At 36.0% G+C, this 25,660-nt stretch overlaps 1 protein-coding gene across 2 annotated transcripts in view; it reads left to right on the plus strand.

Annotated features, from left to right (window-relative positions):
- The first annotated feature begins 3,190 nt into the window (after positions 1 to 3,190).
- Positions 3,191 to 25,660, plus strand: part of LOC120331545 (uncharacterized) — a 37,201-nt gene continuing 14,731 nt past the window's right edge. The window contains exons 1-4 of one of the 2 annotated variants that reach the window (XR_013476667.1): positions 3,191 to 4,641; positions 7,959 to 8,124; positions 14,223 to 14,407; positions 16,007 to 19,957. Coding sequence is in view for 1 of the 2 variants with exons in the window: in XM_078113649.1 (XP_077969775.1) it covers positions 3,228 to 4,641; positions 7,959 to 8,122 (1,578 nt within the window). In the remaining variant the exon portion in view is untranslated. Of the gene's footprint in view, positions 4,642 to 7,958; positions 8,125 to 14,222; positions 14,408 to 16,006; positions 19,958 to 25,660 lie in introns of those variants that run through there. The other variant, XM_078113649.1, reaches the window with a different exon arrangement.

The raw sequence follows: 25,660 nt of genomic DNA on the forward strand, positions 1-25,660 counted from the left end.
AAATAATAGTGGCGAACCTAATAGGCATTTGGTTATTTTCGAACAATATACGGTTGAAAAGCGCTGTTCGATATTGTGTTACGTCTGTCGAATCATGCAATTGTCTCGCGTTTTACAGTGAATATTCTTTCTTTCATTACGAAAATTCGAACTTGTGTTTAATTCGAATTGATTCGACTCGCATATCGACGTAAATTTCATAGTTACGTATTTCTACAATCGTTAAAAAATCACGCTGTATTTACAAAAAATTGAAAGTTGTAGTGATTCGAATAAATTCGATTCTAAATTGTAAAATTCGCATACCGAGGTAAATTCCATAGTTACGTATTGTTACAATCGTTTTGCATTTGTCCTACATTGAGGTGAATAAATTTTCACTTTGTTTTGAATAATGACTTATTCTATGATACGTGCGCTCAAACACATTTCGCTTATCACCATCGTACATTTGCTCACTTGCATGATAAATCGTTTCCGAGTATTGCGCTTTCGGTATAGCCTCATTATTGCTTCTTGAATTTAACAGCCATTAGATTTTAAGCGCTAGTTATATTTTGTTGCTGAATTTTCCTTTATACGCAGGTAAAATTTTTGGCGCTTCCGTTGTATGTGCAACAAGACGGCGCACAACCTGAACCCCTACCTGGTACACGTACTATGTTCAGGTTGTGCGTCATCTTGGTGCACATACCACGCGAGCACCAAATGTTTTGATTGGTTTCGATTCTCAAGTTTCCGAGTTTGCGATTTCAATATGATGGACTCCACTCGGGCTCCACAACTATACTTTTATCAAACTTGGACTCGGAGATTGACATGCGGATTTTAGTGAGATCCATTAAGGAGAAATGCCTTATAAAAGCATATACTTTATATTTTTTCTAAACTGAGCCCGTTTCTATTACGGCAGGGGGTTTCTAACCGGTCGCAATTGAATAAAGTTTTACTAAATTCGTTTTGATGCTTTAGTATGTGGGGAATAAAAACTCTTTCCAAATCGAAAAAAGGGTAATTTAGAAAAATAGGTTGAAAATCACTGTATTATGGGGATCACTGATTAGTATTGTATTAGATCACAATGTAGTATAATATATATTCACACATATGTTCTCTAAACTCTACAATAAACCTGCTATAAAGTGTCATGGAGCAAAATTACCTGAGGACAATTTTCTGTTTTTTATACTTATATTGTCCCAACCAATCTGGCAGTTTGTTTACGGTGTAAATATAATGATAAGGGGCCTCGATGATCTTTGATGGTCCTGCATTCGCACCTAATCAAAATAATTTTAAAATTGGGTACTTTTTTTCTACCAAAATTTTCAATATTGTGTTTGGTATTGTTTGTGAAATTGAATCTTCTCTAAGGCTGAACGCGAAAAGCCCTGCGTCCGTCTGTATGTTGAGGTGTATGAAAAATAATCGCGTGAACGGTTTATTGGACACTGCCCAAGTCTTATCCGGTTCAACAACCCCGCAAAATGAATAGCGAAAAATTTTACCTTACACTGACTTGTGCTCCAGCGTTCCTGACTTTTAGTAGGCCTGTAGAAAATAAATAGTCCAGTGCATAGTAATTCGAGACCGCGATACTTTGCCATTTGAATATTCCACAGAACGAGCGCAACACCACATCCATATCCAATACTTTATACTGAACTGACTCCCACACAGAAAATGCTTGATCTTTGCTTCAAAGCAGGTCAATGCTGGCATGCTCGCATAGATTAGCAAATACTTCGGGGTGAGATTATTATATCATAATGATTAATCCCATAACAATTCTTTTTTTATGACGTCCTAAATATGGACAATTTTTGGTTAAAAGCAAGGTTGCCAGATCTAATTCAAAACAGACAAGCAATGACGTTTTATTCGAATTGTTACGTAATATCAGGGTGCATCATTTTTTTACTCATTTTTTCACTTATTTTTATCAAAACAACTTTCCAACCGTGCTTATTAGATGAGTATCAGTTGAAATCAGCGTTTTCATTGTCAGTTTAAAGCCTCTCGGCTTGGCAACTTACACGAACAGTGGAGGTGAAAGGTCAGAGTTACACTGTTGCAAATGTTAAGATTTTGCACAACTGCGCTATGCTGCATTAGAAACTGAGTAATGAATGCAATTATATTGTAATTCAACCAATATGTTGGGCGAATGCGGTTCAGTGGAAATATCCTTTATCAGTCTATGCAACTGAATATAAGTTAATGCGGTGTATCAGCAGAGTACGGTCCGGGTACCGGTCACTATGATTGTTAATTTCTCTGTGGTTGTGTGTGGTGGTGTCGGTGGGTACCGGTACCGGTACCGTACGTGCGTAAAATAATTTTAGGTGAGTGAACACGTACCGGTAACACTTCTTGGCAAAATCTTTCATCTTATATTTTATACGTTTTAAACCTTATCTAAGGTTTTGTTTTCTCTTCTGATTTCATAATCAGTTTTTATTTATTTTTATCAATCCTTTTATTGTTATTCTGATTATAGGCAAAATAAACTTATACTAATATAGCCTACGGTGTTCATTCATAGAATCGAAATAAACTTTTTGTCAATCCATTATTTTGTTTTTGAGAAGTAGTTATGGTAATCCCCACTTAATGCAGCACAGCTCACGTTTTGCAAAACATATCTGTCCTATTTAGCTATGAAACTGAAGATTTCGAGAAAATGCCATTTCACTTTCACCAGCCGCACTAATTATATTGTATGTTTAGAAGTCTTGTATTGTAATTGACCTGCATTAAAACGTGAAATATATTATCTGAGGTGGGAACTATGATATAGCATGGGTAGACTATTCCAATCTACTGAATCTATCACTATCTCATACTCAAATACTTCGAATGAATAAGAGTAAAACTAATCCTGATATGTGATAGGAGAGTAAGTACGGCAACCACAGGATGTTTCTGAGCAATTGAACATTCCAGGTTCATGGCCATAGTTGGAAATAATCAAAACAACTCAGAAGTCACATTTCCTCATCATTTTGATGGCAAGAATTCTCATTTGATAATTTTCCAAGAAATTCAGACCTGCAGATGTATAATAATATGCTGACATGAGCAAAATCATCTATTATGTTCAATAATAAAATGTAGTTTTGATTTGGAAGATTAACCACAGTCGTTAACAAAATGTATTGTTTTTATGCATGCATTAGGATTGTTATACTTAATTACTGATTTGAGTAAGGTTGAGCTGACTGATCATGAATGAAGATTACATTAAACAAACAAATTCAACCCAAGCCGGTTTGCTTATGACATCACTCGATAGCTTGAGAGAACAAAACATTCTCTGCGATTTCGATGTCAAAGTTGGTGACAAATCCTTCCGTGCTCATCGCTGTGTCTTGGCAGCCTCATCAGGATACTTTAAAGCGATGTTTACGAGCAAAATGAAGGAATCTCGTGATGGGTTTATTGATATGAAGGATGTCGATCTGAATGGGATTTCCCAATGTATAGAATTCATGTATAAAGGAGTAGGAAATTTGAAAATGGAGTACGTTCAACAAATCCTGCAAGCTTCCAACCTGTTACAAATGGTTGGCTTGACAAACTTTTGCTTCCATTTCTTGAAAACCAATCTCTCTCAAACCAATTGTCTTTCTGTCATCAACTTGGCTCAAGCGTACGATCGTCATGATATAAAAGAACAAGCAGAACAGGTGCTGATCACTAATTTCAAATCAGTAATTTCCTCTGAGATGTTCCCGTTCATTATCAAGCCAGATCTCCTTCGTTACATAAAAGTTTCAAATGTGGGTTATCAAACATCATGGCAAGCTATGATAACATGGGCAAGAGCAAAAGATGGAGATTCAGAGAGATGTTTTGCCGATCTTGTTACAGTCATCAATATCCAGACTTATCCTTTCAAATTTCTTCTGGAGACTGTGTTGGAAGAACCATTGGTGAAAAGTAATGATATTGCGAAGAATTCAGTCATCACTGCATTATTCTCTGATGTCAAGAATCTTGAGACAAATCTTGAGATTGACAACTGCTTCATCCTGAAAAATCTGGCTGAAACTAATCAAGCTACCAACCTAAATGCTGTGAAGGAAGTGATGAATCAATTTCTGGAAGCAAATTTTGAACAAATCATTGAGAAAAAAGAGTTCTGTGATATCAGCAAGGATGACATCATAAGGATTTACAAATCCCCAAATACAAAATATTCGTCCGAGACTATCAAATGGCACGGAGCTCTTAGATGGATAAAGCACGATATTCAAAAGAGGAAAAAAAATTTTCAAGATTTGTTCGGCCTCCTTGATCTTCAAAAATTTCCTCTTCAATTCTTGGAACAAACGATCCGCTCTGAGACTTTGGTCAGAGATTCTCGTAAATGTTACGATATTCTTATGGATGAATTATTTTCTCGAGCAAGGAAGAAGTCGTCTTCAATGGATCTTTCCCCTCAGCAAGCAGCACCTTCAAAAACTAGAGTCGAAACAGAAACGTACCAAGCCCAGCAATTAACAGTTGGAGCTACAAGTACTAGAGATGAAAATACAGAAACTTTCTTTGGCAATACTTCATCAAGTAGCCACAAGTCTAGGAATGTCCAAGAACCACAGATGGGAGCAGTGGGTGGATACAGAAGTGACACAACAGGTACAATCTCTTGCATTTGTGGTTCATAGCGTAGATCAGTGGTTTCCAAACTTTTATTTTCGCGACCCCAATTTTCATAAAATCAAAGCCTACAGATACTTGCGACCCCACAACTGGAAACGTACCTGTACCTGTATATCGACTGTAAGTAGGCGTTGACGGTGAACATTCGTTCAAAAAATATATGATTGTGTCCGGCAATGCGCCGGAAAATGGGAAAACCTCAGAAGATTTGATAACACAAGGAATCGTATGAAAACCACGGTATAACAATCTCTCAGATCCAGGGGTGGACACTTTCCATAATTTTGGGGGTGCGAACTTGGATCGCTAGCAAAAAACACCGCGCCGTGTATCGTTTCGTAACAATAACCATTCGGTGTCATTCTCTTGCGTATTAGAATGCCATTTCACTACTCATATATCGAGTACCTACTACCTAGGCTGATTTGCTTGGACACGGAACTTGCGCGTCACTAAACCTATCCCTTGAATTTGGCGAAAATTACCTCACGGTTCTTCCTGAGAAACAGAAACGACAAACTTGAGGAGTCGTATTTGGGTATTGTTTTAATTCTCAGTTTTGCATAAAGCGCACCAATGCCGTTTCGTAAAATTAAAATGTCAAACAAGGTAACAAATTATTGTGCGAAATTTTTCCAAGGAATCATCATTTGATCAGTAGAATTGCCATTATTGCCATTGAATTATTAAATCATCATTTGAATTCAAAATAACATTCAGGATTCACGCAAAGACTTTGCAGGGTTTTTATTTATTATTTAATACGAAAATAAACAGGCACAATAAAATAGTAAAATCATAAGAAGGTCAACCATCGTCTTCATAAATACCCGCATTCCGGTGTCAGAAATAATAACATTGTTTACTTAAAATTGGGACAGTTATTAATTTGCAAAAGATGACAAGAAAGATCAGAGCCGGCGCAAAAGATAAAAATCGGAATAAAAACTAGAATTCAAGCCTTGATAGTTGTCTTTAACATATGTCGCCGATATGAAAACATATGTCTCCCAGCAATATAAAACCAAACTCAGACGTTCGCCCTTACGTAAGTATTGGTGCTTGTGAAAAAAACAGGGTGAAAATCGTATTTTATTTTTGTTGCCATTTGCTCATTAAACAAGTAATTATGAATTATATAATTGTTAGGTTATAATAAAATGTAGTCTAAAAAATATATATTCGTCAAAAGGATGGTTTGTTACTATAATTTAGTGAAGCGTCGCGGGCTGAATTATAGTGCTCCGCGGGCCGGATTCGTAGGACCGTAGGTTGCCGACCCCTGATGTACGGAATCACATATTTTAAGTGCCTTTATTATGCTAGGACTTGGTGGTTTTGTGTTCGACTGCTCGGAGCAATTCAAAATTCTGTATGAAACGTCTAAATGCGTAATATTGCAATACGAAAATGTTCACTGTTGTGTGAAGGCGGTGTGGACAAAACACGTAGCCTACTTGTAGATTTTAAACATGTGCGCGAACTAACAAAGCGCTTTCGCAAAGGATCGAAACCTAAAAGTTAATAATTACTCGATCAAGACTCTGCCTGTCAATCAATACCATACTTGTCAAACACATAATTAAGGTTCAATCGCCGGATAAAACAATTTGCATTGTATTTTCGGTAACCAAGCGGCTACACTGGTACAAAATCACAAACCAAAATAATTTCTCGCAGTATTGGTGTTTTAGTAAAAATAGAAGATATGGGATGGTTGAAAGGTTCACGCACGAATCACAAAATTTTGCGACGCCCTGACAAAATTGAATCAACGCACTTTGAGAACCACGGGACTAAGTCCAAAAAAATTGCGCTATAGACTAAGTCTATTTTCTAAGTCATTTTTAAAATTAAGGCTTGTTCTTATTTTCGGGGAAACACGGCTCAATCATCGAGTTTGCATAACAATGAATATTCTGATCGTAGGACCCGATTTGCTAAGTGCGCTTCGAAAATTAGGATATTTGTGTCAAATATTAACTAATATATGATTGAATATTTCACATATTTCATTTATTCTAAATGTGTTATTGTTTCTCAATATTGTAAATGATGTGTATATGAATCAACAAATTCACTTTACCATTCTATGTTGTTTACTTCTGTTAAGTAGGGTCTATTGTTACGTAACAGTAGAGATAAACCCCACATGCTGCAATTTCGCAGGCTGCAGTTTATTCATTTGCTGAACCAAGATTATCGAACATGAGTGATTTTTTAGCATTAAAAAAAACTAGGCAGGGGTAAGAAATAAAAGTTAACTTTTGTCTTTATTCATTAGGCCTACATGTTACTAAACCTCAAAAGGCATAAAGTACACATTAACGATGACAAAATTGTGTTTTATCTTGAGGCAGCATAATCGTGTAGGTGCGGCGTGAGTTTTTTCCCTGATAATTTGGCGTCGCACAAACTGCCGTTTTATGCTAAATTTGTTCAATAAGAGTGAGTAACAATTCCGGATAAGGACCATGCCGTCGGTGGCCAGACATCGTAATTCATCATTTAGGTCTACATAAACAAACATTGAGCCAAGACTGGACTTGCTATGTAGCAAAAGCATTATCACCCATTACACTGAATAATTAATTGAGTAACATTAATCTGAGTAAATATTTGCTTGTTTTTGTTATTGAGTAGGCCTACTAAAAGTTGAGAATTAGTTGTGTCAATAAAATATTAAAAATGCATATTTCAAACTGTTTATCATTATTAGTGTGGGGCAAGGGTCTTGGAAAATTTTAATATATTAAAAGGGGCCGCGAGCTCAAACGTTTGGGAAGCCCTGACGTAGATAACTAAAGTGAGCACTGAGCATTAAATCACTATTGATTGTTTATATCTGGCTTATTGTTTTATAATTCTGAACTTTGTGATATTTCATCGAAAACATAAATACTGGTTCAATATTTACCATAATTAGGAAAATGGGTGACTTCCACTCGGCTCGAGTTTTCAGTATTTATGATTTCAAAGTAACGAGGTTGAAAAAAAATCCCACACCCGACACCTCACCAGCTCCCACTTTATGGTGCGTGGTTTAAACTTGGTTCAAGACCATTGAGCAGATTTGTTTACTGAATTTTCACTCGACTCCCGGCTTGCCCAGGGAGTGTCTATAACAGAGGTAAGAGCGAAGGTGTATTTGAGTGTCATATAAAAAAATTCAATACTGCTTAAATCCAAAAGCATTAGTAAAAATATAATATCCAACTTGGGATCAGTATCACAATATGTATAACTTGAATCCTGCCTAATCCTTTTCACTAAAATAATTTTTCAATTTCCAGAATCTCAGTCTTCAAGTCAAGCTACTTCATCTGGTCTAAGAACCATCAACCAACAACCACCTGGTGGAAGAATGACAGTGGAAAGGTTGGATGAATCACTGCCAGGATATGAATGGTGTGGCGCTTGTGTCATCACCTACACTCATTCCCTGCTGGAAGTCTGAATGTGAGTCATGTAATGAATTCAGTTGATGGAATATTAAATTATGTATTTACTGGAACCAAGATTCTTGTTGTATTCATTTACATTGATTCTATGTTTAACATTGAATCTTCCAAATACAGTTTTTCTGCTCCCAAATAGCAATTGAATTCTAATTACACTTTTGTTATTATATTGTTCACTTTAACAGGGCACAAGCAACCACTAATGCATAATAAGCTATTATTTTTGGATGTAATGTAATTTTTTCATTTCGGAATCGCCTACTCAAGTTATTACATCCTGGATAAGGCAGTGGGCATGGGACTTGAACTTGGGACCTTCGAATTATGATCCAACATAGCTAAGTCCAATGCTATACCCACAAGGCCATCACAACACCTCAGTGCTTAGATGTTCTAGAATTTTTTTTTTCGATGTTTCCAGAAAGCAGTTTTATATGTTGGTTTAATGGCCCCTTGCAGAATTTACCTCTACCAGTGCTGATGTCCAAAATAAATAAATATATATACACGATTGTTTATATTACATAGAGCAAATTCTTGATTTGAGGTTTTCATTTCAAAATTTGTCTTTTAAAGCATTTGATTATCAAAGAAAATCGTATGACTTTCGTTAAAATCTGACATTGCAATTTGCAAAAATCAATCCAAGCTGTGTTTATATCAGTTATTCTGCATTACTGAATTAAATTTCCACATATGTAATTGTACATATAGATGTACCAATGTATCGGTATCGGCAATATCGGCTTTTTTTTGGTATCGGCCAATGGCCATGTAATAGTATCGGTTAAATTAAGGCCGATATTCCTGATATATTTACCTTTTTTATATGGTCCAGAATGTTTTAAAAGATAAGTTGGAATACTACTTTTTAATTTATTTTTTGTCTGGAGAGATTGTGAGCTATGAGCCATACATGTCCCCACCCCCGCGAGAGAATAGGATTCACATGTTTTTAGCTACCATTTTTATCAGCCAAAGCCAAACTAGCTCAACTAATTCAGCTATTTTCGCTGTCAAATTTTTATATTGACATTTTTAATATTACATAGTAATTATGATGAAATATATCAACACAGCACATAACAAAAAGCAACTAGGCGCCCAGTTTTAAATCATACAGTGGAATTGGGGTCCTTATTAACGGCTAGGGCTGTCCAAAATCGAATAATTTTTTGATTCTAGTCAAACTGAATATTTTTCTCGAATCAAACCGAATAATCGAATATTATTGCGAAATCCTAAATTTGTCTCTAATGTACAATAAAAACTCTTCTTCAGTATTGTGATGACGTATGTGCAGTTATATCTAATTATTGCAAATATTTTGCATAACTATGTTTCCAGAGTTATAAAAGGAAATCACAAGCCTCCTTGAACTGGTCAAAAAATTAGGGTTTCGAAAACTATCAAGATTTAAGAGTTGGAAATTGCACAGACTCTTATAATGCCCGTAGTTGCTATTTTAGTCCTATTACCATTAGTATTATTAACTCAATATTTTTTGTGTAATTTTCAGTAAAATGATAAACAACTATTAATATAGATATAACTGTTGCCCAATAAATTCAAAATTGAATTTCAGGAACTCACAAATTCAAAGCTAGTTTGATGACATTAATATTTGATGACGATATTGTCGCTGTACAACAGCCATCAACTCACAAGAGTGCAATTATTTGTCTTAGTAATAAATGGATGAAACAAAGTATTGCCATTAGAACAGGGGTGGGCAAGTGCTTTAGTCGGCGGGCCAGATGTGGGAAAATGAAGTCCTCGGCGGGCCGGATTATTACATGAATAGTATTCAATATCTTAATCACATATTTATTCGCTAATGGAAGAAAGAAAATTATAAATCGCGTTTGAAAACATTCTGCTGCCTAGTAAGTTTACTGTCCAGTTCTGTTGCTTTAGTTTGCCGTTCTACTGCTGATAAATTATTTCCATAGTTTCCATGTTTCGTTACATAATGACGACTAATGTTGTACTCTTTTAATACCGCAACACTTTGATCACACTGCAAACATACTGCTTTGTTGCCAACCTTTATAAAAAATACTTCGGTATCCAATCTTTGTTAAATGCTTGACACTCTGTCAACCTTACGTTTCTTGGGATATTCCATAGTTAATAAAACCTAATATAAAATCTATTTATATTTAGAATCTAAATATACCAGTAGTGAGGAATGTTTACAACGCTCTCTGCTTTGTTGTTTAACAAGTGTGCAATGGACCTTTCCTCAAGAATCGACTTCCTTGTTTACTTCGTGACATTGGCCAATCAGCAAGGTGCAAAAGTTACCTAACAATGCCCTCTTTTCGCATCCGCTCAGACACTTTTCTCCCTCAGACAGATTTTCAGGCGTGGTCGTAAACATTACCTCGTTTTCGAACTTTATTCGTCAGTTTCCAGTTGTGTTTCGGAAATTTAGATATATATCAGATAATTCAATGATCACTCTGTCTTCTGATGAGTTTTAATTTAATTGCAGTAATAAAAAAATCAGTGTAGAAATAGCTGTGACAGACTTGGCTAAAATTCTTTATCGGTACTTTTGAAAAACAGATTGTTGTATGCGATATATCATAATGATGGTTTGAAACACATACCCCATTTAACAGGCGCCAACTCGCGAAACCACCCCCGAAAATTTTGCAATGATAAAGTATAGGAAGAACTTTTCGGGGGTCAAAGGTCGGGGAAAGGTCCATTGTTTGTTCACTAAGACAATTGTTTATTTCACCAGCTCGCTTTGACAGTGCGGTGAGAGTAGATTAATCGGCAACTTTCAGGAATGATGAGTCGGACTGGACCACATCACAGAGTGTGGTTGGATACAGTCAGCGGGCCGGTCAAAATCTCGTCGCGGGCCGGACGCGAGCCGTATGTTGCCCACCCCTGCATTAGAAGAAATTACAAATTCTATTGGAAAACGATATTCGACCTCCAAAACGTGTTTCAGTCCTGTACCATGTTCCTATGATTACTGACTCAACAGCTACAAATCGATTCTATTTATAGAACTGGTATTTTTGGCTGATACAAAACTCGCCTTTTTCTCCTTGTGTTCTCTCAAAAAACGTCATCTTCAAATCATTGTTACCGATAACTTTTAATTTATGACCATGCATGGAATAGATAACTACATGTCACCGGGCAATAGGAGAGACCTTTTTACAGCAAAGAAAGCGATAGAAACATGTTTTTGCTGGCCTGGTGAAAAACACACACGGCGCAAAGGGGGTCGTGAGGCGCAGTATGTACCAAATTTTAGCGATTTGTAAATTGGCCGAAAAACGCTTCGAATAATTTGCGATTCGATTTCGAATATTCGGTTCGCTTGGAAAGCCCTATTAACGGCACATGAACTTTTGGCACGGGTATAAATTCTGACTGTTTGTCGTCAAGTACGAGTGTCATTTAGTCTGTGGACATCGATAAACTAATTTAGTCCGTCGACATCGATAAACTAAATTCCGACACAATTATCCCTCTACGCAGGTATTAATTTTAATTTTGTTTAATTACACAATTACTTTATAGATATATTGACATGACCGCCTAGCCAGGGGTCGGCAACCTTTTAAACTCAGCGTGCCAGTTTATGAATATTGAGCATCTTTGCGTGCCAAACCTTTTCATGTGTATGGTTTGCATAGCCAACTACCTTATTCGAATAAGCAAATTCAATTTATTGGATACCGTGCATGGAAACTAGCTTACGAAAAATTTCGGCATACGGCATTTTTACATCCACCTGTCTTTGCACGACTCAAGTAATATGTATGAACGCCACTCGCTATTAGTTTTGTAGCGACAATACTATCAAAGATAAAATTTGTTTTGGGACTCCTCTAGTATGCGCACCAAGATGGCGGACACTGGAATGTAGTGTGTGTACCAGGTTAGGGTTAGGCCATAATTCCAGGTACAAATACTACGGCTGCGGGAGTCATGTGGCTAGTCCCCAAACTCGTAATAGAACTTAAAATGACGTTCCGGTGTCCGCCATCTCGGTGCACATACTACGGGATTGCCCTTATTTCATCGTTTTTGTTAGGGCTACATGTAGCTGCTCACAGTGAAATAATAAAAACCAGCCAGGCGCGCAGTCAGGATATTTGAAAGGGGGGGGGGGTTCAAAATCGAAATTTCCATTTCCTCATGAAACAGTCTCAGCGATTACGCGCTTGTTAAAAAGTCCGAGTTGAAAAAGCCGTGCCATGAGAAATCCTCTCAGTTAGGGTTGCCGACCCCTGCCCTAGACTGTCTCAAAATATATGATAGCAATTGTAAAATATTATAAAGTAAAAAAACATTCTCGACGGTTATAGGTAGGCCTTCTTTTTCTCTGTGCTGATTGATATTCCTTCATGTTGGCTTTGACTTATTGCGTCGACAATTACGATTAGCCACGAAATAAAATATTTGTAAAATGCTTTTAATTTGAACGTAGAACGGCGGCGCTAGAATGTGTGGGTCACATTCGATATTCTTTTAAACACGAATAACGATATTCGAAGGTCGCGATATCAAAATTAAATTCGAATTGGACATCCCGGCTTAAGAGTTTTCTAATTGAACATCGATTTTACCAGCATTACTGTACAATTATCTTAATCAGTTAAAGCAAACACCAAACATTAATTTCATATTATGTGCTATATCTTTTTTTTTTCGATCTGAAATAATGTGTACTATGAACAACGCTCAATGACCATTGTTTTAACCCGTCTGCCCTACACAGCACACCTAATTAAGTAATAATTACATAGTATCGGTATCGGAATATTGGTAATATCTGCCTTTTTGTAGTATCGGTATCGACATTTTTAGCTGGTATCGGATCGGTATCAGCGACAAAAGTGGTATCGGTACATCTCTAATTGCACACTGATTTTGAAGGACTCTTGTTGGACATGGCCCAATTTAAAATATATTTAATATTGGAAAATAATATTATTCAAGAATTTATATGAAATAGTAAATTAGGTATTTTATTTTGGCAATAATCATCACAATTTATCTTAAGTCTGATAGTTTTGTCCGACTATAAGATTCCAAACGCCTAAAATGACAAACTTACCATATGAATTTTTTCTATGGAACGTTTGTCATGTCTTTTATTTCAAACAAGGCTATGTATGAGCAGCCACTAATACGCAAGGCACTACTATTTATTGTAGAACTGAAATCTGTCTGGTTGCATTGCCACCTTATTTATCTTACACTCCTACCTATTTCATTATGCACTGAGTAATGTGCTTGAATCTAGGATTTTTAACATGTGATGCCAACATAGTTTGGTTACTTTTCTTCACATTAATCTTCAAATCCCAGATCGACGATCTCACCAACGAGGTATTTAAATTGGCAAGCAATGCTCTGCCTGAAAAAATGTTGGTCCTTTGGTTTTTCATAAATAACCTCTTACATATCAGTGGATTTTTTGTGTATCAGTAATATGTTAGTGTCATCATATTCTAACTCTGCTCCCAATCATAGATATATTATGTTTGATTTCTTTTTTGAAAAATTAAAACTTTTTTTTAATAAATGTTATGTGAAGGCAACTCTGAACAAGGTGCCACTGATTATATGTTTCCTGAGGATATTTTACTTGTTTGCACATGTAAAACATCTTTGGCTCAAATGTGTGCCCTCCTCCTGACCTAGAAATCAAATGTTTTGATAGTCAATGTTTAGTGAGAAAGATTCTAATCGATCAATTGAAGTATTCACGTATCAGTGCCTGCTTGTTTTGTGCCTTGTTCAGAGCGAGTATTTGAAAACATCCCAACTAAAATCACCAAAAAAATGCTTTTGCAACTGTCTGCTTCTGAGGAATCGTTAAATTTATATGAAACGATTCTGAGTTGCAGAAATTTTAGTTTAAAGCTTTTGGACCTTCAGAAGTATGCGCACCAAGATGGCGCACAACCTGAACATAGTATGTGTTAACCGGTTAGGATTCAGGTTGTGTGACATCTTGGTGCGCATACTTCTGGAGAACCTGGTGTTTATATCAGTTTTAATAAATTATCAGGGATGGGAGTTGAATAATTTGTTACGGTATGTTTATTTTTGCAGGGTGTTTCATATGAGGCAAAGAAATTCACTGAATATTTGCCCGACATTGGAATCATACACTTTCTAGAGGAGGCACTCAATGCGGGATTGCTCTTCAAGATTCAGATAATCAGAAGCAACAGAGGAGAGATAATATGGAATGATGAAATTCCTCATAAGACTAACAAACATGGAGGTCCAGATAAGTAAGTTCTTTAGTTGAATATTCTGTACAATTATTATAAGGATTAAAAGGAACCTCGAGTGAGTTATATCCAGTAACGATGTAATAAAAAATTAATTCAAACAAAATTTGAGATTTAAGATTTTTGAAATAGGAATTGCAAAAATTAGATTCAACCAAAGCAATATTTATTTTCCAAACTGACCTTCCATGCGAAGTTAGATAAACGGACTTTCACACAAAAAGTCATGATTTGTACTAAACATCATTTGGCAAACTCTTATATATAAATCAAAGAAAGGCATCTTTGGGCTGCGATTTTGATCCCATAACCTTCCATCCAGCTTGTGACATTTGTAACCACTCAACCACATATATAATGCCTCGTTCTAGGTAAAATCAAGTACAACGTTCTCAACTTTCCTCTCTTGATTTCAAGCAACATTTAAATTTGTTTATACGCATCTTTTATACACCGTTCACTTTGAACAAGGCTATATATAAGAAACCATCGCATCCATCAAAATTCAGTTGATGGGTGAGGGATGACCAGGAAGCGTTCTTTCTATTCCTGATAAATATGACCATGACTTGGTATGCTGTTGCAAAATGTTAGGATGTTATGTGACTGAGGGTAATTTCTTAGTGACAATTAGAATCAACCATTATGGTATTCAGGCTTGAATTGTTTGCAATGTGACTGTAACCAAGGTAAACGACCAGCTGTTGTTTACTAGGTTTCTCTGTTGTCACATCTGTCATTGGAATTATGGTTGCCCAATTTTGTAACTATTTGATCCGTATTCCAGTAACGACTAAATTTTCTGCTTCTCTGTTGTCAATGTTTTATTGGGCATCCAACATCACTGCTTATTCTTAAAATTCTATTATATTCGAGATCTTTGAGTTTTTATATAAACGGCGCTTATCCACACATTTTGCTGTGAACAAAGCCCTGTTTAAGCTTCCACTGATATGTAGCAATATTTAAAGAGCTAATAATATTTGGCAGAACTAGTTTCTTTTTTGGTTCGGCATTGCCGACTCAATATTTTGGGTAGGGTGATGGCCATTGAATTTGAACCAAAGATTTGCAGTTTGCGATGCCAACCCAATTAAGTTTAACGCTTCAACCATTATGCCATCGCGCATCATGAATATATATTTCATTTGGTGGTTTTACAACTTCGGTTTGATCAGTGCTCTGTTCAAGCAGACAATAAGACTTTGGGGCATTACTCGGTTTCAAAACTCTAAAATGATCAATGTTCGGCGAAGCCTTCCCTTGCACCATGGATAAGGTGTTGGGCTTAGTTAGTGATTTTGATGTTCCAAATTTTAGTACAGTATCGATGAAATCAAATACCTGAAAAAATTATCTGTTTAGACATTCATCTTTACCTACGAGTAAAGTTGACTTGACATTCATTTTACACATCTAAACCTTACATTCAAATCTCACTCACACAGGCATTGCTAAGTTAAGTGTTTCTTAGTACTAAGGAGTCAAATATTTGTGACTTTCAGTGTTCTTTTATCGAACATCTTATTTTTTACAGTTAATTGAAATCAGACTCATATGCAACTACCATTATCTCTCATGCAATCTAATCTTTTTCAGCCATGGATATCCTGATGATGACCACCTCGATAAACTGTATAAAGCATTGAAGACGAAATTAAAGGCAGCAGGAATTGTATACTAACAATAGATGATCAACAATGGACATTCAACACTATCCGGATATATTAGTATTCGTCTCCGGACAATACTATATTGTCTCATCCATTGATTTTGTGGTGTCATTATCAAGCATTCCATCAAGCCACTTATAAATATTATAAAGTTCGGTGAACTGCAATATCAGTCAGATTGACTCGGATATCTTTAAAGGACATTTTATATATCTCAAGGCAATTTTCAAGATAGAACAGCAAACTTTGGGGGTACAGTGGTAAAAAATAAGTTCCTGTCATTACCGGAACAGACCCTAAATTGCCTGAACGGGGTGAAAAATTCATCTAAACCTACCGGAACTACCTGTAGCTATCTTGTAAAAGTTGTGTAGAAATTGAATACTAACAATACAAAATCAACAATGGACGTTGGACTCTACATGGACAATATAATAGTAGAACCCCTCCATTGATTTTATATTGTCATTATCAAGCATTTCATTATGCCACTTACTGAATATTATAATGTTTGATGAACTGCAATATCAGTCGGATTTGACTCAACCTTTCGTTTTTAAATCAAACTCTATACTGTTAATCAACGTTAATTAGTCAGAATTTTCAAAACCAACAATTTATATTTTCTCAGTTTTTCATCGTTTTTATCTGTTTCATCCTTTTATTGTTGATCAACTCCTTGATAATTATGCATATATGTATATATTTAATTGTATTTCATCTACTGTATGACAAACATTTAAATCAGTTCATCCTCCCACTTTTGGTCAATTCATCCTGATTGCTTAAGTTTCAGCTGCTTTTTTCAGTATTTTCTCTTATAGTAGGATTCTGTTATGTTGTTAAGCCTTTGAGTAAGGATGAGAAGATTCGGTCGGTCAGAGTTTACAAATCTGTAAGAGAGAATGAATTTTTTTATCAAGCTCGTAGTATTCATTCTTTTATAGGTGAGCAAACATGTGCTCATTTGTGTTTTTCATTTTATTATTATTTTTCGTTTGTGGGTGAGGAAACACGTGCCTTTCATATTTTAAAATTATCCACAATAATTTCGCTAAATTTATTAAACTCATGCTTTTGCTTATATTTACCTATTTGTAGATTGATTTCCAGACTCAGGTATTGTTGTTATGCTGATTTGGGAGTCAAAATATACTTTGTTTGCATATTTGACCCGTTTTTATATATTTTATTCTACTACTGCTATTCAGTTCCATCTCACTTACCTCATCATTCTGGATAAAGATGTTTCAAGACTTTGCAAAAGTAAAAGAGCATTTTTATATTCATTGAAAAAAATGATGCTTTGAGTCAAGTTTTTGAATAATTCTCACAAGTTTTACTTTAACTAACTCAGTGATTCCCAAACTGGAGTTCGCTGACCTTTTGGGTTCATGAAGCACTTTGGAGGATCCGCTAAAAAAATCTTTCGGCTATTAATGATCTGCAGTTTCAATCAGATTTTACTTGAGAAATTAAACGTTTAATTAAACAAAAATTTTCATATACTCAACACTGTTGTTGAGTCTGTTTGGGAATACTGGTAATATAAAAAAAAATTTAAAATAATTTTTTTTCGAATTTTGACCAACATTTCATGTGTTTTCATTATTTTTCAAAGTTTCTTGTTCTTTAGTTCAGGGGTACCAGACAACAAAATCCTCACTATTTTGATCCTATTAAGTTCAGTTTGACCAAAAAATTATCTGCTTTAGAAATATTTTTTAGTTAATTTTATGAAACTTGAAAAGAATTGAGGAATGGATAATTTTGTAGAGTTGTAACTAACCATAATGTTTATGTTATGTATATATTTTTTATGTTTATATGCTTCCATTTTATTCAATGCTGTTTGGAATGAATAATTTTGTAATTTTACACTTGTTCTGAGCAAGCGTATGGACAAGCAGTAACTTTTAAATAGCGAGCATGTTTGGAAATATATCAAGTCGTTTGTGTTCAACACAATTCTCTGTTTCTCTAATAGAAATGAGAAAAATATTCGCTGTCAAAGGCAGAGCTGTCGTATTGACCTATGATGTATATTTATATATATATTGATATATTTTTACTGGTCGCGCTGATTATCTTTTGACTTTCAGATCCAGAGCCATAATATCACTTGTATAGGTGAAAGTCATAATATTGACTGAAATTATCCAAAGTAAAACTTTTTAGCAGGAAACCTATCTTTTGAAAATTAAATTTTTCAACCTATTGTCAGGCTTAAAATTATTGTATTTTGCAGTTCTTTGTAACTTTTTGTTGACTTTACTGGCCTGGTTATGAGATAAAATTCTGTTTTCTATTGAACATTTTCCATCATAATCAATTGAACTATTATAATAAGGTGAGTTGATATAATGTGTTTTTGATTTTTCTCTTCTCATTCCATTTTGTTATAACTAGCCATTTTACACTTTTTCGCATGAACATTTCAGCAATTTCTACTTTCCATTGCCTTTCAAATTCCAATCCAAAGTTTTCTTCAAAACAATCATTACTTCAATATTGCACACACTAATATGCATTTCATCTCACCTTTCCATATCTTCGCATCATTCTGATATATGCAGGGGTGGCAGGAATTCACAATAATATACCACTTGTTGTGACTAGAGTTGACATATATGGACAATAAGTGACATATTGTGATTATTTTTCCAATTTCACTTGCAGTAGTATATAGTCCATTTTTATATCTATCTTTCTATTTTAGTATAAGCAATTTTCTTCACTATTATGCATTTTTTAATCATACTTGCTGCTTCAATTATATGTAGTTCCATGCTCTTCTTACGTTTTATCTGATATCATTCAAGTCTAACTCTTGCCACTGATAACATTGACTCATATTAGTTAGTTCAATTTGGTTTTTATGAAGAATTTTCACTCTTAACAAGGCTCTGTGAAAGCAGTCACTATTTTTGGAAGGAAATCTATCCGATTTGGCAACCCTGGAAAAGGTGGAGGTTGAATCAAAGGTATTTAACCTACAATGCCGATATAGTTAGATCCAAATCTTTAACCTAGTGGTTCTCAACTTTTTTTTTTATTCGTGGCCCATTTTTGTTGGCAACAAATTCTTGTGGCCCATTAAATTTTTATTGCAATGGGAAAACTACAAGAACAATCAAGATCTTCCGGCAAAAATGGACAATTCCACTTTAATAATTAAAATGAAAATTACCGCTTAGTAGCAGAAACAGCATCGTCATTGATTGCTGCTACAATCAAAATTAACTATTGTGACATAAATAAAACTAGCATTCTGTGGCCCACCTTAAAATCTTTCTGTGTCCCAGCAGTGGGTTGAGAACCAGTGTACTAAGTGAACGTTTTTTTACCGGGGAGGATTTCTTCCCCAGGGTGGGTTTTTGTCGTTGGGGAGGAACTTGAATTTGCTGTGGTATCACTAATTTTCTTTAGTTTTATTACTATAATACTAATTCATGAGCATATTGTTAACAACTTAAATTGTACAAACGCCTGAGTGCGACTTGTGCATAAATAACTAGCTTATGATTCATTAAAGTAATATTTATGACAAGAGAGGGATAGACAGTTTCCAAATTTGCAATGGGAGGAATTTAACGAAAAAAGTTGCTTATAGTAATGAGAAATTCTCCAATAGAAAACTTTTTTCTCAATTTGATGGGAAACTTGGTTTCTGACCTATTATCTTACCTATTATCAATGATATTTATTTCACAAATCATTCAGTGATCTGCCTTACTATTGGTGCTATTCATATGCTATGCTGATATACATTGTTGGATTGTTATGTAGCCCTTATATCCTTTTTTATATATATACTCGAATGTGCAACTATGTATATATGCATTGTTTTAACACAGTTTTGTAAAATATATTACCAATGTACTGCTCTACGAACGTTGGATATCTTGGAAAGAATGTATTCATCCGGTCAGCCGAACTCTTACCGGCAATGACTGAGTAGAAGAAAGCGTTAGTCGTCTATCAGCGCGTTACAACAAATGCATCCACGGTTACATCCGCTCCAGTAACCGAAGCCCATTTTCCGCGATTACACCCGATTTTCAGTTGAAATACTATAACTGCGCTAGCGATTATGTCAACAAAAGACAAAAATTACTTCTTCCGTAGTATTCACGTTTTTGACATATTCGCTCAAACCACTTTGCACCCTAAAGCGCCGTAGTCATGGTAAAATTCCCATCCGGAAAAAGAAGAATAAAATTGAACATACAGTAGTACAGCGGCACAAAGCGTTCTTCGTCGATATTTGCGCAGTACATAATAAAGCCGTACTGCACTATCCGTACTACTGTTTGTCGAGTTACTGTCCACCCATGGCTCGTGTTTTCTTGCATCTCGGCAAACGACACGTGTAGACCCGGCAAAATCGCCGTTTCACTCGAGAGTAGAGGTAAGATCGCCCCAAAAATTCCAGCCAGGCCTGACCCAGGCCCGTGGGAATTAAACCTGACCCGAGCCCGACTAATTACCTGGATTTGCAGGCCCTTGCCCGAAGCAAACCCGAAATTTCATATTTTATTTAGGAGTTCATTGAATTGTCATTGCAAAAGTTTAGTGCAGTATGTGTCGTGTTGATGAGGCAACTTCTGTTTATTTTTTTTTTGCAGACCACGGTCTCTCGTGGCCAAAACATGGCCTCATTTAAAAAAAAGTAGTAAGAGATAGAGAAGCCCGACACGCGCGTAATGATTGACATTTCATGTATTGAACACGAATTTCACGGGAAAAGGGAAGCTCCGCGGAACCAAACGTACCTAAAGTAATCAGTAATTTATCCTTCCACCAATGCTGAAAATACGCAAGGTACATATACGGAGTAGAATAAAAGAAGAATAGCATTTCAGGGTGGAGGGAGAGGCCAAAAAAAAACAGTACTGGTTATCGAACAGCGACACCCAGGATGGGGTCTAACACAACGTGAAAAAAAATAAGCTAAAAATAGAAAGCTTAAATTGAATGAGAATATAGAAACAAAATATTCATACCAAGATATTCGTATATTAGGAACGTTCTGAGGTTTGAGTAAACGACGTGAGCTGCCAATTTTCCTTCAGCCTGGAATGAGCGTTGACCGTCGAATTAAGCAGAGGCGTAGCCAGCATATTTTGCGACCGGCCTCCACGTTTAATCATATTTATTTATTACATTAACTTGTATATGGAAAAAACAAATTATATATGTGAATTCAAATTTATATGTATTTATATATTTTATTATTTATTCTAAAATATATGTATATGTGTATTCAAATTTCAATGGAACATTGTATTTAAAAAAGAAGCAAAGCTATACAAAATATAGCATACCATGTTCATAATGTCCAACTCAGTTACTGTCAAAGATGATTTACATAGTCAACAATAAATTTATTTTATTTGATTTCACTGTCGCAAACTGGTTAAAACGTCATCAAAATCTTTTTTTTTTCAATGTTTCTTTTCCAACACTTAGAGGTGCAAGATCACTGAGACGATCCTGTCCCATTGATGCACGCGAATACGACAAAATAAGTTTTAATTTGCTGAAAGACCGTTTACAGCAGGGGTTCCCAAACCGCGGCCCGCGGGCCAATTACGGCCCGCGAGACGATTTCAAATGGCCCGCCGAACATTAGTGAAAATATAACCGTGAATAAATACTAACACGTTTAACAATTTAAATGTGTTCATCTTTTTATGTCGTAGTTGCCGCCAATTGTTACGTCATTATCACAATTTAAGCACGTGTATATCGTAACAATTCAATTATACCGGTATCTTAACTTACGTACCGGTATTAGGATTGCGTACGGCAGTCTTTTAGGTATCACGTATCAGCCCTATAGTAAGGAAGCTTGAAGATGTCACAAAAACGAAAACTAGACACTGAAAACAGGCGTTTTTTCGGATAAATGGCAGCGTTCTTATTTCTTTATTGAAAAAAATCAAACTTCAGCGATTCGTCTTCTTTGCCAACAAACTATTCTTGTTCTATTCCTGTTAAACTACGGTCCAGACTGACAGATAATCACTTAGAGTGCGGTATTGCAAATACAATGTAACAAATTGGAGCCACGTTTTGAACATCAGTTTTCGAGCAAACCCCGATTACACGTATCTACAAAAATGCAAGTAAATTATGTTGGCTATTCGTTTTTTTTTAATATTCATATACATTGAGACGTTTTTTTGTTTAACAAAAAAAAACATGAGTCGCTATCTGGGGTCATCTCTTATCTCTGGGGTCAATCTCAACCTCTGTGTCAGTGAATAATATTGGTAGTACAACTGCAAAAACCATACTCACCAGAGATAACAGTGTTTTATAAACTTCAACTACAAATTTAATTAGATAACAAACCTTGGGTGTCGCTGCCTGATAATCAGTTCCCAGCGATTTCCCTTCTCAGTAAAATGTGTGTCAATTTTACTTTTTTCATAATTTCGTTTGTTATTTTTACTGGATGGAAAAAATAAACTTGACCATGATATGAGTAGAAATTCATACAAAGTCGTACTCCAGATGAGCAAGTAACTTCATTGGTCGCTATCAGTTACAAATCGTTTTTGAAAGTCGTGCTTGTTATTCCTCGGGTATTCTATCACCTAACTATTATATTTATGAATTTAATTACATAACAAACTGCGATACTGGGTGTATCTAAAATCAATCTTGCAGCCTATTTTGGTGCCTATTTTTCAAAATTTTCTCAAGGCGCTTGAGCGCGCCCTGAACTCCAGCCTTTACGTCGGTTTTTTTTGGTCATCTCGCTTTACTGGCCCGCGAGTATCCTCGCCTTGAAATTTTGGCCCGCGGCCAAATAAGTTTGGGAACCCCTGGTTTACAGCTTGCAAATGAAACTGGTATTTTTAACAAAGTTTGTAGAGAAATTTGCAGATTGGGTAAAACATCGTCTCCGAAAGACACAATAAAACCGAGAAGAGCCGAAAGAGTTTCTGGTTGACCTTCAGTTCTGTTACTGAGCAGCATTCTGCAATCTCCAATTTCGGTGAAAAGTTCGTGACCATTGATGTCCGTGTCGTAAAAATTTGCAAAATCTGTGCAATCTCGACGAATTGTCGAAAACGGCATTGGGGTCTTTCAGCACAGTATAATATATTTTATGTAACTCTGCCGCAAAGTACGATACTCTGACAACCACGAAATACAAAACCACGTATTACTCAAAACATGTATTAACATCATTCAACCAAATTCCGTTGCCATTTTTCTCCAGCACAGAACTAATATCAACATACATCATCGGAGTGCGCAGGCAAGAACTTAACGATACAAAACCACGTAATTAACCCGGTGCATTTTGTTACCTAACGTTACCAAGTGAACTTTTGCTTTGTTTCCCGGCCAGATTTTTCGGCCATGTAATTACGATGGAAATCTGATCGTGCGCGAGCTATGTGACTGATGACGTCGGCAGTCGACGTAGGTGGTCTGTCGTCTGACCAAGTGTGCAGTTTGCCATGTACTAAGACTAGATGTCTGCGCCGGTGCGATCTTGCTTGTGACCGTTTTGTTACCATTGTTGTGAAATTTTTGCAAGCCCCATTTTGGCGCCCGGGGGCATATGTACCCCATTGCCCGCCCTAAGCTACGCCTCTGGAATTAAGCATTCCTCTTTTCAAAAATATTCGCAAGTCGCGAAGGTTAGCGGTTTGGTCTGGACTCAAACATGAGTCTCATCCATAACATATCTTGGCTCGGCGGTGTGGCGCATCGTGGATGAGTGGGTTCGCATCTTACACGGGGTTAATTATGTGCGAAAGGATTTCTGGATTACTCGCCGCTATGCGGTGGTTCTGGTAACTGGTTGATCGGTTACGACATCCTCCACCATCACGTCCAAGCTTCCGGAAACAAATAACTGGCTAATTAATCCCATACCCGACGTGAACTGCTGGTAACCGGGCGAGAGGTCGTGGTTCGCTTAAAGTCGTATTATCGGCTTCCGTCAAATATGTAAATCATATCCTATCCATTTAGGTGAAGCAAACATCGCGGCAAAGTATACCTCAAAAGCAGCAACGTGTTTGTCAGGCTAAACGCCGTTTCACACTGCGTATTTAAGGATTCGGATACTATGGTAATAACTTTTCGTGAATTAATTGTTGAAAGTTTGACCATGTTGTTCGCTTCTTTATTTGATTCTGTTTTCGTATCGTGTTTACTATTCCTAACTAAATTAGAAAAATCTTATCCGGATCCGGACGAAAGCGCTTCTCTACAAATAATATTCAATAAGAAAAGTTCGATCTTACACTGACTTGCGGCTATGTGTATCAGCGTATCCGGCATTTAGCAGCCTTGTTGAAAATAAACAGTCCAATGCATCATAATCCGATACAGTATACCGCGACACTTTGCCATTTGAAGATTCCACAGAAAGTGCACAACATCTACCGTGTTTCCCCGAAAATAAGACCTAGCCTGAATTTTAAAACTGATTTTAATATAAGCCCTCCCCTTAACTCAAAATAGGACCTAGTCAATAAGGCGAAATTTTTTTTTCGAACTAGTCGTTAGTAGGAAATCTTGCCTACACTTTTAAAATGATTTAATAATCTGTGTTTTGCAGTTATTTGAATAAAAACATGTTATTTATGAGTAAATGGATATCGGTTTTCATATTTTGTATATTTGAAAATCTCGTAATTCCCCATTTTGTAATTTGTTTTTGATAAATAAAAATTTAGGACATTCCCGAAAATAAGTCCTAGTGTTATTTTTCGGGAGAAAATTGAAATAAGACCCAGTCTTGTTTTCGGGGAAACACGGTATATCCATTTCTTTATACTGAACTTTCTCTCACACAGAAAATGCTCGATCTTTGCCTAGAAACTGACCTAATGCCCGAATTAACGCTGGACATGCTCGCACGAATAAGCAACTACTTTGAGATGAAATTATCGCATCATAAAGATCGTGATTTTATAACAATTCTATGAGCTATGACGTCATGAATATGCGGGGTAGTTAACGCGATGATGCCAGATTTAATGTGAAATAAACCGCAATGACATTTCATTCCAATTATTAGGTTTATACATGTTGTATCTGAATGATTTTAAATTTTCTACTCATGTTTCTTACTTATTTTTATTAACATAACTTTCCATCCTTGCATATCAGTTGAAATCAGCGTCTTTATTTGCCAATTCAAAGTTACTCGACTTGGCAACGTACACAGGGAGTTGGAGTGAAAGGTCAGAATCAGACTGTTGCAAATGTTGAGATTTTTGCAATACTGCGCTATGCTGCATTTGAAACTGAGTAATGAATGCAGTTATATTGTTATCCGATCAGTATGTTGGGCGATGGCAGTTCGGTTGGAATACCGTTATCAGCTTATGCAATTGACTCTAAGCTAATGCGGAGTATTAGCAGAGTATGTTCATACATCATACGTTTGTTTTTATTAATCATTTTATTGCCTATTAAATGGTGTCGAAATAAAATTATACTTATAATGTGACAAATAGTAGTATAGCCAAATTTTGTTGACCTTCGATGAACCAGTTGAATCCATTATTTTGTTTTAAGACAAGTGGCTTATAGATAGCAA

The sequence above is a fragment of the Styela clava genome, chromosome 6 (assembly GCF_964204865.1).
Source record: "Styela clava chromosome 6, kaStyClav1.hap1.2, whole genome shotgun sequence".
Taxonomy (NCBI): Eukaryota; Metazoa; Chordata; class Ascidiacea; order Stolidobranchia; family Styelidae; genus Styela; species Styela clava.